At 45.3% G+C, this 13,199-nt stretch overlaps 1 protein-coding gene across 1 annotated transcript; it reads right to left on the bottom strand.

Annotated features, from left to right (window-relative positions):
• Positions 1-9,834: 9,834 nt before the first annotated feature.
• Positions 9,835-10,741, bottom strand: ARL11 (ADP ribosylation factor like GTPase 11). The gene has a single exon (XM_005420780.2). It carries the CDS (start codon positions 10,739-10,741, stop codon positions 10,136-10,138), a length of 606 nt encoding a protein of 201 aa, XP_005420837.1. The 3' UTR covers positions 9,835-10,135.
• Positions 10,742-13,199: the final 2,458 nt, after the last annotated feature.

Raw genomic sequence — 13,199 nt, 5'->3', positions numbered from 1 at the left:
CTTCAGTTCAAGGGCTTGAAGGAGGACCAAGAGTGTCAAGGAACTTCCACAGTCGTCTTCTACCTCCAGAAACATCCTTTGAGGCTCCAGGTGCAAGGCTGATTGCTGATTCAGCATTAATTTAAGCTCAGGGTGGCCCAACTCTTGCCCAGTGTGAGTTGGGAGGGAGTATGCACCAAAACTGGCCTTGGGCCAGACAATCTTTCATGGCCAGTATCCCTCCCCCTGGCACAAGTGACCCCATTGGGGTGCTGCTCAGGAACAGCTTGGAAGTGTCAGAGGCTTGCATTGTCCAGCAGCCTCCTAATTAGTACAATCCTGCTTTAATTACAGGACAGCACCAGTGGAAGGGGATACCACTTGAAAGGTGCCTGTGACTGCAGCTGTGGCTTTGCCATCCTTTCTCTGTGTCAGTTGGCTGAGCCACCTGGAGAAACCTGTCTCCATGGGTGGGAGATGGAGAAGAGCTTCCAGTACTGTGTTTAAGTCTTTACAAATGTTCGTCCATGGGGATATAAAGGAAAAAGATTTCATAAGAACCTAATTCCCATTTCCGAAAGTTTTTTAATCCCTTTGTTTCCTTCAGCTTTCAGTTGACAAATTGAACTGTTGGGTTTTTGCAGCCTGATAATCATCCTCTAGATTCTACCTGGAGGACTTGAAAGACACTACATTGGAATAAATGATGCATTATTTTAAGACATGTCTTGTTTAAAAAGAGTAAAATGTAGATGATATCTTAATATTACCCATGCTTGTAAAAGTACAGACACTTCCATTTTGTTTGCTTGATCTGCTAAACAGAGAAATGAATAAGAGCCACTGACAGGCAGATGTTTCATTGATTTTTTTAATCTCAGATAGCTGAGGCCCACTTTGTTATTCTGCTCTTCTCTAATGCCCTCTAGATTCTGAATGTCATTCAAACTAGTCCTTTCCACCAAATGCAGTGTGTTGTGTTCCTTCTATTTTGTTGCATAAAATGTATTCCTTTTTGTGGCATAATTATACTTCTATTCAAACATATGTAGGACAACAAATTATGCCAAGCCATTAGGAAGCCCTTTTCAGGAAGAAAAGGATAAAAACCCAATCAGTAGAAAACTGTGGGCTCCAGCAGGCAAAGCCTTGGGAGATTTTGCTGCAGGGGTTTGTTATGATTGTCACTGTCACCTTGACAGCAGCGTGAGCTGGAGCTGCCTGAGATGCACAGGTTTGGTCTGCTTCAGTCTGGGACATTATTTGAGGCTGCTCAGGAAAACTGCCTTGTGTCAAGATGCAGAGTTAGGAGCTAGAGCAGCTTTCTGCTTCCCTGATCCCGGGTTGTGTGTGCACCATCCTGTCACAGAAACGGTAATGGGCAGGTCTGCTCTGTGCTGCTGCCTTGGCCTGGAGCTCTCCAGCTGCTACTGCAGGCACACGAGCAGCTTCGTGTTCAAATGCACTCATGATACAGCTCTCTCGAGCAGCAACCCAGTTTGTAAAGGAACTTAAAAGCTGGGGTTTTTCAGCCTTAGTTGTATGGTTTTAATGTTGGAGAGACAGCAACCTTGTGTACCACACCTGAGAATGTTAATAAGATGATTCTTTTGTTTTGAAATGAAGGTTGGAGCCTTTAGGCAGCTCTCTGCCTTCATCTGTAGCAGTAGAATAGGTGAATGTCACCACACAACCTCAGAGGAAGAATGGCAAGTTCTGTGAAGGATTTAGATACCCTGCAGGGAAACCCTTCCCTGGATGTGTTGGGGCAGCTGCAGGAGGAAGTTGGTTCTCCGTTTGCTCCATACACTAAATAGGCTCCAGGGACACGCAGAGGTGTGGAACATGGGTTAACCATCCTCTTTCCTAAGTACGGTCCTGTGGAACACTGGTGGTTGGATTTTTTTAATGTGCTGAAATGAAGTGTAAGGGAGCTCGTGTCTGCACCTGCTATTTGCAGGCTGATCATCTTTAGTGGCTGTATTTGATTGTTTTTAATCCTGATTCATGGAGCCAGATGATCCCCCATACAAAATTGTTTGTACACAAAGAGGGAGGATGAAATTGAAATATTTTGCCGGTGGGCTTCAGCAAAGTGAGTTGTAGGTTTGTGCAGAGAAATGCTCAGGGGAAGCTGCAGCTCTTGCCCTGAGATTAGACTCATCACTTTTCTATCTGTTTGATGCAGTTTGCAGCTGGTTTCCTCTGCATTTTGTACTTTTATATCCTGGTAGAGCTCCCTGAAATCTGCATACTGCCTGCACGTTAGAACATTGAAAATAAAGGATAAATTCCTTCTGTTCTTGCCATGATGACACCAGCTTGCAGAAGGTCTGGCCCAGTAATTGTGAGAGTATTTATTTGGCACTGGTTCTCTAGGAGTGGTTTGCCTGGTCATAGGTTTTGTCATGTTAAGCATGGCAGCACATAAATCTCAGGAGGCGATGGGTGTAGAGGGAGAATTTTTACTTACCTAATTCTCATGTTTTAAATCACATATGTAGAAAAATGTGTTGCTTTTTCAAAAGAAAAGTGCTCTTTCAGTTGTTTCAGATCTCACAGTCACTGCCTTTACCAGTTTGGAACAAATATAAAAACTTTTAGAAAAAAAGTGGCTAAACCTCCCACCTTTTAAATTTGTGTTTGTTTCAATTGCTGCTAAAATGTTGCATCTCACATGGAAAAATTTCTGTCCAAAAGGCTCATTTGTGAACATTAACAGGGAGCTGGATGTGCTGGATATTTAGCAATAATACTTCCAGCTCTGTAATATCCTTCTCAAATTCTCACATTTCAGGGCTCTGTGCTAAAATATTTAACCCTTTGGTGAGAAAAGGGCCCAGTCCAAGGGGAGTAATTACCAAGGTGGCACCTTGCTCTTGCAGCAGCAGCGTGTTCCTTTCTCCTTGCCATCGAACTGCTGGGCTTTTATGCAACCTCATTGTCAGCAGCATAGAGCCAGAGTTTGCACTGAGCTTTGTGTGGCTATTGTTACCCAGGGAGGTGTTTTTATGTGAACTCAACCAGAGGTCTGTTCTTGAAATATTAATAACTGATGGTAAGGGGGAAAATCACTTCTTGTAAAGGTCACAGCTTTCTCTGTATTTGATATTTTAGTCAACATTTAAACTCCTGATTTTTTCTAGGAGTTTTACTCACCTCAGTTGTGTATTAGTTTAAATTTAATAGAAGAAAGACTTGGTCCCTAAAGATGGGAAAGAAAATTTGCAAATGTGAGTCCTGCATGTTTAGAAATGGAAGTTTACTGAGGTCCATTATTTTTCTTGATGTAACTGGGAGGCTGCTTCTCATGCTTCCAGTTGCAAGAATACAAAGAGTATTCCTCAGGGCCTTTGTTTGCTCTTACCTCAGTCCCAGTCACCTCCTCAAAGAGAAGCACTGCAAGCACTAAAGTGTTTCCACTGAGGACCTGGGGGCTCTCTTCTCCCCCTGTTGGGAATCATCAGACACCAGGCTGCTGAACTGCTTCCATATTCCTTCCAACCTAAGAGAGTGTGAGAGCTAAAAGCAGTGGCAGAGAAGCAAAAGCTCCTTGCTAGTTGAGTGTCAGTGCCAGCTGCAGGCTCTGTGCCTGGGGACTGACTGCCCAAGTCAGGCTGTCCCCCTCCATTACACCAGGGAAAGTTGGTGCGGGCATCATGTGCTCCATACTCAGTGTGTATCTGCTCAGTGTTATAAAGCAGATGGCTGGAACTGAACCACTGACTTGAGGCTGCCTAGCTTTTGTTTTCCAGCTGAAATTTCCTGCACTGTCCCTGTTTTTTAGGGTTTGTGTGTCTGTTTTGGCGGGGGGGTTTTGTTTGTTTTGGGTTTTTTAACCGCTGTATTATTTAGATTCCTATTCTATCATGAGTATAACATGCAGTCTCAAAGCTCACAGCAGGCGTGTCATCTAAAGGTCTTTCCTGGGGTATTGCCTTCAAGAAAATGGCAAGGAGATCCATGAAGTTCCAGCCCCAAAGAGACTGAAATAATTCAGTGAGGATGCATCTCCTGGGAGGAAGATGGCAAGGACTGTGAGATGCTCCTGCGTGGCCTGGACCGGGCAGCTGGGGGCTGCATTTCCACAGGCTGCTGATCCAAGTGACAGGCAAGGGCAGGACCAGCCAGGGCCAGCCCTGAGGGCACAGGAAAGCACAGCCTGTCAGAAGCCGTTCTGAGGCATTTTCAGCCTCTCTCTCCGGTGGAGGCCCTCATCTTTCCCAAGGAATTAATTCTCTAAGGATCTGTTTTCCAGCGATTTTCTTGGCTCCAGCAGCACTTGAACTCCCATGCAGTGGTGGAGTTGGCCAATGGGGTCTTCAGCTCTGCCAGGGGAGGGTACAACAAGGTCATTTGTTACCTCTGCTGATGGTGCTGGGGGAACAGATAGCAATGTGAGTGGTTTTGTGGTGTGGAAGAAAGATAAGGTGCAGAAAAGAGCAACTTGTCTGGTTTTTTTTCAACTAGCCTGTGTTGAAAGGTGAACTTTTAGCACTGAAGACTTTTAGTCTTCATTTACACCATTATTAAACAAATGGACTACTATTAAGTGCTGTCAAAAGCCAGAAAATGATGAGGTGTAAATTTTATGTCTTTATAAGCAGAACAGACTGTCTCCTGATCCCCCAGGAAATGAGGGTCACTACTCTCCTCCCAGCTGGTATTTTTCTTCCTCCGGAAACCCCTGGTTTGGTCTTTCCAAAGTCCTTTCCCACCATTATCAAGCCTCACATGGGCCCATGTGACTTTGTTGTCTCTGTGCAGAAACCAGTGGCTTCGTAACCCCACCACTGTTCGATTAAAAAGCAAATATTTCTCTTATGCCCAAGGCAAAGTGTTGCTGCAGAGCCACTGTTCACCAAGCAGGGCTTTTTGTGCAAGTGGTTGTGGCCTGTTGGAAAAAAACCCTCATTGCCACATCCAAATGTGTTCAGCCAGCACAGGCCAAAAAAAAACGAATAAAAATCTGAGATGTAAGGGAGAATTAAAGAACAGTTTGTCAGCTCTAGGAGCTCCAGGGAGATTGTTTCTCACAGCAATTAGCAGACAAGACATTGATGGTGCCGGTCTGGCTTAAAGCATTAGGACTTCGGAGAGGAGAAGCGTCCAGGTTGGGTTGGAGCAGAGGTTTGTGCTTCTGGTTGGGCCACAGAGAGGCAGAGGGGGACACACTTGTCAGGTCTGGGTTGCAGCAGTTGGTTAAATTATCTTTTTTTTTTCTTTTTCCTTTTGGCGGGAATTTTATGCAAGTGTGAAATATGAGATGTGGGGATGATGCGCTCCTGGCTATGGATGCATTGCTGAGTTCCTAACCCAAATCCCAGTCTTCACCTGGCATTTTTAACAATATCCAGATGGCAGGCTCAGGGCTTCGTCTCAAGGAAATGCATCATGAAAAAATCAAGTGTGGGAAAGCTTAGATGAAGGCCAGTTAATTAACCCTTTGAAGCTGTGATGTATTGAACAGTAGTTTGTCATTTGTCTTAATCATTATTGCATGACTGGCTTTTAATACCATTTAGCAGTTTTGATTCTTTTAAGAGATGGTGTCACACACGGTTTTGCTCCTTGTTTTTTGTTGGTAAATTACCTGTGCAGAATCTTTACAGGTGGCATTTCAGGGTTTCTTCAAGAGGAAGAAATTACTTTACAGCTGTTAGGTGTATTAAGCAAAAATTAAGACATTTCACTGCATTATACAGCCTGTCTCCTAACAAAAAAGGGGGATTGGAATATTTTTTTTTCCATATTGTATTTGAAAAGAAAACTCTTCTTAGCCTTTAAAGAACTTCTTATTGACCTTTCTTCCCCTGAGCATTTTCCAGGTCTCTGGCTGCTGCCCAAACACTCTCCTCCCAGTGTTACATCCGGTCACAAATCCCTCTCATGCACCCTGTGCCTGCCTGTTCCCTCTTGAAATACTTTTGGCAACTGTCCATGCCCTCACCCTGCAGCCCTAGGATCTCATGGTTCCCCTCTGGTCTCAGGCCCTTCAGCAATACTGAAACCCATCAGGGAAGCTCCACCAGGAACTGCAGGACAAATGGCACGTAGCTCCATCTGAAAATAAAGCAACAATGCCAGCAGCAGAGATCAGCTGCTGTGCAAGTAAAAACTGTTTTGTGTCATGGACTGGCTGGAAAATGGAAGTTGTGAAGAGAGCAGGGAAAAGGTGAGTCACCCTTCCTGAGCTGGTGAAGAGGGAAACATGAATCGTCCTTCCTGGTTTTAATGTTGGTTGTTTGGGTTGGTGTTTTTCCCCCCAGTTTGCTGCTTTCCTGCTCCCTGGAGTAGGATGGAAAACTTCTTGATAAGAATTAAAAAAATGAATCTGTGTTGGGTTCATACTCAGGAAGCTGCTTTAAAACCACAGAAAAGTTAGTAAATCAGTGAGGAATAAGCTATGTCCTTTCATCAACAGTGTGAAAGAGCAGTGAAGTGTCTTGGTGTCCTTGAAAAAACAGCAAGGCATGGTGGTAACTCCCGCTGCAGTGGTCCCTGCGAAACAGAGATGGTGGGAGGCCCAGGGACTGGAATTGCTAATAGGGCTGGGCAGGGAGGCTGCTGGGACAGCCCCAGGCAAGGGTAGATGATTGTATGGCTCACCTCAGTGGAGGGGTGGCTGGGAAGATTAATGCACAACTATGGATTCTGGTTATGTCCCTGTAAAGGTTAATACACACCAGAGTGCATCCAGCAAAGTTTCTAAAAAAGGGTCTTGAGCAATCAGAATGGACTCTGGGACAAATAACCTGAAGGATGCTTCAGATTTGTGAAGAACCTGAAGCAAAGTTCTAAGGATTTTTCTTCTACCTGCTATTCAAAGAGAAGATATGTTTTTAGAAATCAGTGCCAAGATTGTGACATCTATCATGTGCCCAGGAAGATGGAAACTAAGTTTGAGGGTGCTCTCTTGGCTGAAATCCATGAGGAGAGATGTTTTAGGGATTAATATCACTCCATGTGGCAGGGGCCCTCCTGCAGAATCACCAGGAAAGAGGTAACAAACTTCCCTCCCTCTAGTTGGCTGCTTCCTGCAGACTGCCTTTGAACCAGGCAGCAGTTTTGACACCAGAACATTTAAGTGCTGTTGGGTGAGTGTCCTGCAAGCCTTTGATTAGAACAGTGCAATGCTCATTAGGCTGACTTGTTTTAGCAGCTGTCCAACACAGGAGAAAAGAGAAATCATTAGAAGTAAACTCTGTGTTTCTATTTCAAATATTATGACCCATCATTGCTCTGACAGTCTCTGAACAATGGCATAAATGGACTGAGTAATGTGACCAAGCGTCCAGAAAAGCCTTATTCCAGAAAACAAGGATGGTAAATCACATGATGCCCCATGAGATGGGGTGTTTTGCCAAATTACTGCTTCAGGGGAAGTGAGAACAATTTCAGTAACTGGAATGTTGCTTCATCAGTTTCAGACCCTCAGGATTCCCATTGCCCTTTCTTCCCCACCTCCCACCTTGCTGTTTGCATTTTTAATTGGTGATGTCTGCCAAAGGCTGGTGGTTACCTCTGTTTGCTGCCAGAAAAGCCTATTTTTTATCTTTTTAAAGAGTTTAGAAAACACTCAGAGGAAAATGGAAAGGTTTCAGTGCCTCTTTTTACTACCAGCAGACAATCCTGTAGAGTCGAATGCAGGCATCAAGGGGCACTTAGGAGTAAGACATCACCACAACAGCCTTTCAGTCTCCATTGAATTTACCTTGATGCACAATTCGCTGTTTTGTGCCATGTGAGACACAAGACCAAAACACCAGGAAACTCAACTAGGACAATGGTTTTTTTGGCATGGCAATGTAGCACAGAGCCTTTTTTGTTGTGCCTCTAGAACTTGTGTCCAAAATGGCCAAGAGATGTGTTGGAGCCTTGGGTGCTAAAGACAAAAAATGACTGCCTGCAACAAGCTGGAGGTAGATCAACCAGCTTATGTCACCTGCAAAGATTTGAAGACGTGATTTTGTCCTCCTCACCATGCACAGAGGTCATGGAATTAATTATATGGTTCAGTGCTGTTTAAATACTCTCATAACTGTGATTGTTTAGGCCACATTGTCACCGCAGCACTGTTTTAGTTCTACATCAATACAGCTAAAACAGTTGGAAGGATTCTTTTATTCAGACTTTCCTATAAATGTCTGATTCTGTTTCTTTGTGACTGTTTGAGCTCTCTATTCCAGCTGCTGCCTTCTATGAAGTGCAGCTAATAACAGCTCCAGCAGCAGCTGGACACTTAATTCCTTAACAACTGTAAAATGCTCTGCTATGAACAGAGGGGGATTTTGCTGTGTATTTCTCCTTGGTGTTTCTAGGCTAAGTATTCTGTTCCTTGAAAGAAGCTGATTTCTGAATAGAAACAGAATTGGAAAATAGAAATAAAAATGTTGTATCCTATCCCTCCCCTTTCCCCATTCATGTCATAATGAAGCAGGGACTACTATGAAATACTTTAATTTTAACTCTGGATCACAGAATCTTGGATACACATTTTATAGGTCTTTCCAATGGTAGGTTGAGCAGGATCGGACAAAGACCATCACTGCCACATGGGACCTGGTCCTGTTGCCATGGTGTTTTCATTTTCCCTGGACACAGCTGAGAGTGGAGGGACCTTTGGTTACCAACCTGCCTGTGCCCAGAGGTGCCCATGGTCACCAACACATGTGGAGTGGTCTCATGCAGTTTCAAAAGTCTGAGAGAGAGGGTTTTGTCTTGGCTGTTCAGGCCACCATGAGGATATTTAGAGGTTGACTGGCCATGGCGATGTATTTCCAAGCATCTTAAAGTCACATCTGATTTCTTTATATTTAAACATAATCCAAGGAAAATGAGGGACCATTTCTATGAAATAATTCTTTGATAAAAATGATGAATGGGAAAAGAAAGAACCATTACAAGAAACGCATAAATTAATATACATACATCCTCAAACTGCATTACACCATCAAATCCCAGCTTGTTTCCACGGCTTGAAGATTATTATGCCTGGAGATGCCACACTAAAGCCAATTAGTTGCTTGGCCATTTGATGTCCTGAGCTCATACTGCTCCCATTCAGCCATTCCTTTCAGTGCTTTCTGTGTTCCCAGCCAATGAACATGTGATCCATGCTGAGAGAGGAGCAGCATGGGGCACATCCAAGCTCCCCCCGTGTGAGGATCATCCCATCTGGATAGATGTATCTGGGCTGAGAGATGCAGAATGAAGAAAACTCCTGTTCCTTGCACACCTCTCTGTTAAAATTCTTAGATATTAAAAAGCATCCTTGCTGAACCTCTGGACACACAAGGGCAGTGGATGAGTGGAATGTGGTGACAGTGGGACAAGCTGCAGCCAGAGGTGAGAGTCCAAGAGATGTGGCCAAAACTGCTCCATGATGGGAGTTTTGCTCAGAGATCCTCCTGGTGGGTTTTGGTGGTGAGGAGCTGGGTGTTTCACATGTCAGGACCCAGGACATCCCTCTGGATGTCCTGTCTCAGAGACCCTGGCACAGAGCCCAGAATGCCTGTGGTTTTGATTATGACCCGTGGAGCAAGTTACCAACCTTAGATGAAGATCTGCAAGCCATGACAAATTAAGTAGAATGATAGTGAATTTATCACAAGGTGAAAAAGTAGATTTTGGGGTTTTTAGAATAGGGATTCAGGGGGTAAGATGGAGGGATCTGGGTGTGTCCAACCTTTCTTCTTCTTCTTTTTGGCATCCATCTTCTGCTGTGATGTTGGCACTTTTAGACTGGTTTAGAGTAGAAGCTCACTGTCTAACATAGGTGATAGGTATTGGACAGTAATTGTAAACATTGTACACGTAGTATTTAGTATAAAGACACAACACAGCCCTGGGGGCAGGCAGAGTGCCCGGACTGTCCTGCTGAGCAGACCTCGGCAGGACAGGAGAAATAATTCTATAGATAAGATACGATAAACAACCTTGAGACCGAGAATTGAGGAACTCTGACTCCTTTTTCAAGCGCTGGGCTGGGAAAAGAGACTTTCTAACGCATCTCGGGGTCACTCTGACCAGCGAGAGATCCCAACATCACAGAATGTGCCAGCTGCAGCTCTGCTCCTTGTAGGGGTGCCCGGAGGCTGGAATGCCCCGTGACAAACCTGCTGGCAGCTGTGAGAGGGAGGAGTCCATGTGAGGGTCAGGTTTGCTCGGGATCTTGCCTCCTCTCTGCCAGCCCCGTGATGGGCTGCTCCTGGGACAGGGAGCTGTGCCCTGAGCCCCGCAGCAGCATTCCCAGGATGGCCAGCACTTCCTGCAGGCCCTGGCCCGTGTGGGCACTGCAGCCCCGGAGCATCCAGCGGTGCCTGGCCAGCCCCCCCAGCCGCAGCATCTCGCCCAGCTGGGCAGGAGCCAGCGCTCCCGGCACGTCCTGCTTGTTGGCCAGCAGGAGCACAGGGGTGCCAGCCATGCCGGGGTGGCTCAGGGCCTCCTCCAGGGCTGCCATTGCTTCGGCCAGCCGGGCCGTGTCTGTGCTGTCAAGCACGAAGATGAGGGTGTTGATGTCCTCCAGGTAGTTCGGCCAGCTGGCCCGCAGGCTGTCTTGTCCCCCAACATCCCAGAGGGTGAAGGAAATGCCACAGGGAGTTCTCAGAGACTCCACGTTGAATCCCACCGTGGGGCAGGTCTCCACAGCCTGGCCGCTCTTCAGTTTGTACAGAAGGGTGGATTTGCCAGCAAAGTCGAGCCCCAGCATGATAACTCGAGCATCTCTTTTCCTCCAGCCTTTGGAGATCAGCTTCCCCATCAAAATACTGCCGGTGTTGGGGGGGAATGCAGCCAAAAAAAAAAAAAAAAGCAGCAAGCAAGCGTATTTCCTGGGTGATGTCAGTCATTAACAGAGGGCTCAGCCCTGCCTCTCTGAAAGAGCACCCGAGGCTTGCTGAAGAAAGGTGCGGGCAGCCGGCCTTTGCTTCTCTCTGTAGCTCAGATGAGGTGAGAGCGAGTGTTTACGAGGTGTGTGCAGCAGAGCCAGGGAGTGATGTTCACATCAGCAGTTCCTACACCCCGGCTCCCCTGCCACTCCTTTCCATTCAGGACCCGAAGTGATTGGTGCGAAAGAGAGCTAACATTCTGCAGGAAGAGGTGGGGAGACTGTGCAGTAAGTTTCCTCCTCACCACATACATAAATAAATGAGCTTCTGTTCATTGGCTTGTCTAGGAGAAATCCACCCCCCGGCAGGACAGGACAAGGAGGAACCCGGGCTTCAGACTAGGGTTACTCTGGAATTTGCTGAATCACAGCTCAAGGGTGGGGATTTAAAGCCTCTTGAGCAACAAGATGATTCTTCTGCCAGTCTTGTGTTAAAAAGTACAAAACAAATCACTGTATCATCAGCTTTTGCTACCTTTTGTGCAAATGGTAACAACAGCAATTTTAAAAAATGCACACAAGCATTTTTTTTAAAGTCTTACTGAAATACAATGAGTTAAAATGCCATTCCTGGGGCAGAAATCCATAATAGTCTTTACATCAAAGTATTTACGACATTTTAACTTTTTTAAGTGAAGCAAAGTCATGTGGCTGAGGGGGTACAAAAATCCCCTAAAAGAACAGAAAATTGTTTAACAAGACAGCACCCCTTGCACATTACACGCCAGAGGCAAAAAAGCGCTGCTGCAACAACTCCCAGCCTCGCTGTGCAGGAGCAGCTGATGGCAGCAGCAGAGTCCCAGCAAAGCCAGTGTTTATTTCCCTTCTTTATTGGTTGGGTTTGGCTCCTAAGAGGCTGCTCAGAGGTGTGCAGAGCTCACCTCACAGCAGTAAGGCAGAGCTGCTCTCTAGCCACCTTTACTCGAGAAAGAAATGGGATTCACCCCTGCTTCCCCGGGCCCACAGGGGAATTTTTAACACATCTCTGGGTTTCCTTGGCAATAATCTCCATATGACAGCTCCAAGTCACAAGCATTGTTGGGGATGGAGTTCAGCACAGCATGTGGAAGGGACTGTCTGGTCACTGAGAGGCATATTTCTTCCTCTGGGGGCAAGATACTCCAGTTTTCCATCTTTTACAGAAAGGAAGATGCATGAGAAAAAAAAGAACACAAGGATCCAGCCCACTTAGGCTGCATGAGATTGCAAGGGGTACAAAACAGAACACATTTTGCAAGATAACTCTGTGATAAATGTCTCTCCCATTGTTAACCCACAGAGCTGGTTGGCACCAGAGCCTTCACAAGATTATGCAGCTTGTGGATGTGTAAGGTGGGTTTTAACAACTGTGGAATACCTGGTTGGACAGACCTTGAGGATTATCTGGTCCAACCAACCTTTCAAGGCAAAAGCATGGTCTAAAAGAAGCTCAGCACCCTCTCCAGCCAAATCTTAGGTGTTCCCAGGTGCTGGGGAACACACCACTTCCCTGGGGAAATTATTCCAGAGGTGGATTGTTCTCATTGTGAAAAGTTATCCTCTTGTGTGCAATCAGAATCTCCCCAGGAGTAAATTGTACCCATTACCACTCATTTTTTCCCATAGACTACTTGTAAAAAAGGGATTCTCTATCTTCTTTGTAACCGCCCTGTGAATATTGCAACACAGTGATCAGGACTTTCATAAGCCTTCTTTCTCAAGATTCAACAATAAAATTGTGCAGCATATGTTCACAGGTGATCTTTTCTAAAACCAGTCTGTAAGTGCAAAATTGGCAGAAAGCTCCCTAGATGTGGATAAGAAAAGAGATCTGTAATTTACAGTGGATTCTGGCCCTCCAGGGCACTGCTTGCACACTCTGAAGTGTGTGTTGCTGCCTGAGGGTTATCCTTTTCTTCAGTTTTTAAAATAAATCCTTGATCTGCTTTTTCACTATTTTGGAATAACCTTCCCATACCTTTAAGATCAGTATCGTTGGTAATTTTAGACATAACAGTGGGTCAAGTGAATTGTGTCTTGATCTTTTCATGTTTCTCCTGCCTTTGCTGCTGCTCATCCTCTCTGAGACTTGGCAGGCAGGGGTGGCACACATCTGTTTCATCTGACCAGACATTCATAGTACCATAATTTCTTTCAAGTAAATTAAAATGCAGGTACGGGAAGCAGGGGTGGAGACTCTACCATTCAGAGAATAATTGAGCATTTGAAATATGATGTGATAGAGTCTTTGATTGCATTGCTCCCTCACATGCTACAGAAGAAGGCTGCTTCCAAAAAACAAAAACAAAAACAAAAACAAAAACAAAAAAAAAAAAAAAACAAAAAACAAAAA

Source organism: Geospiza fortis, unplaced genomic scaffold (genome assembly GCF_000277835.1).
Source record: "Geospiza fortis unplaced genomic scaffold, GeoFor_1.0 scaffold194, whole genome shotgun sequence".
NCBI lineage: Eukaryota > Metazoa > Chordata > Aves > Passeriformes > Thraupidae > Geospiza > Geospiza fortis.
The sequence above is the reverse complement of the archived record's forward strand: the minus strand, read 5'-3'. Positions and strand labels throughout refer to the sequence as shown.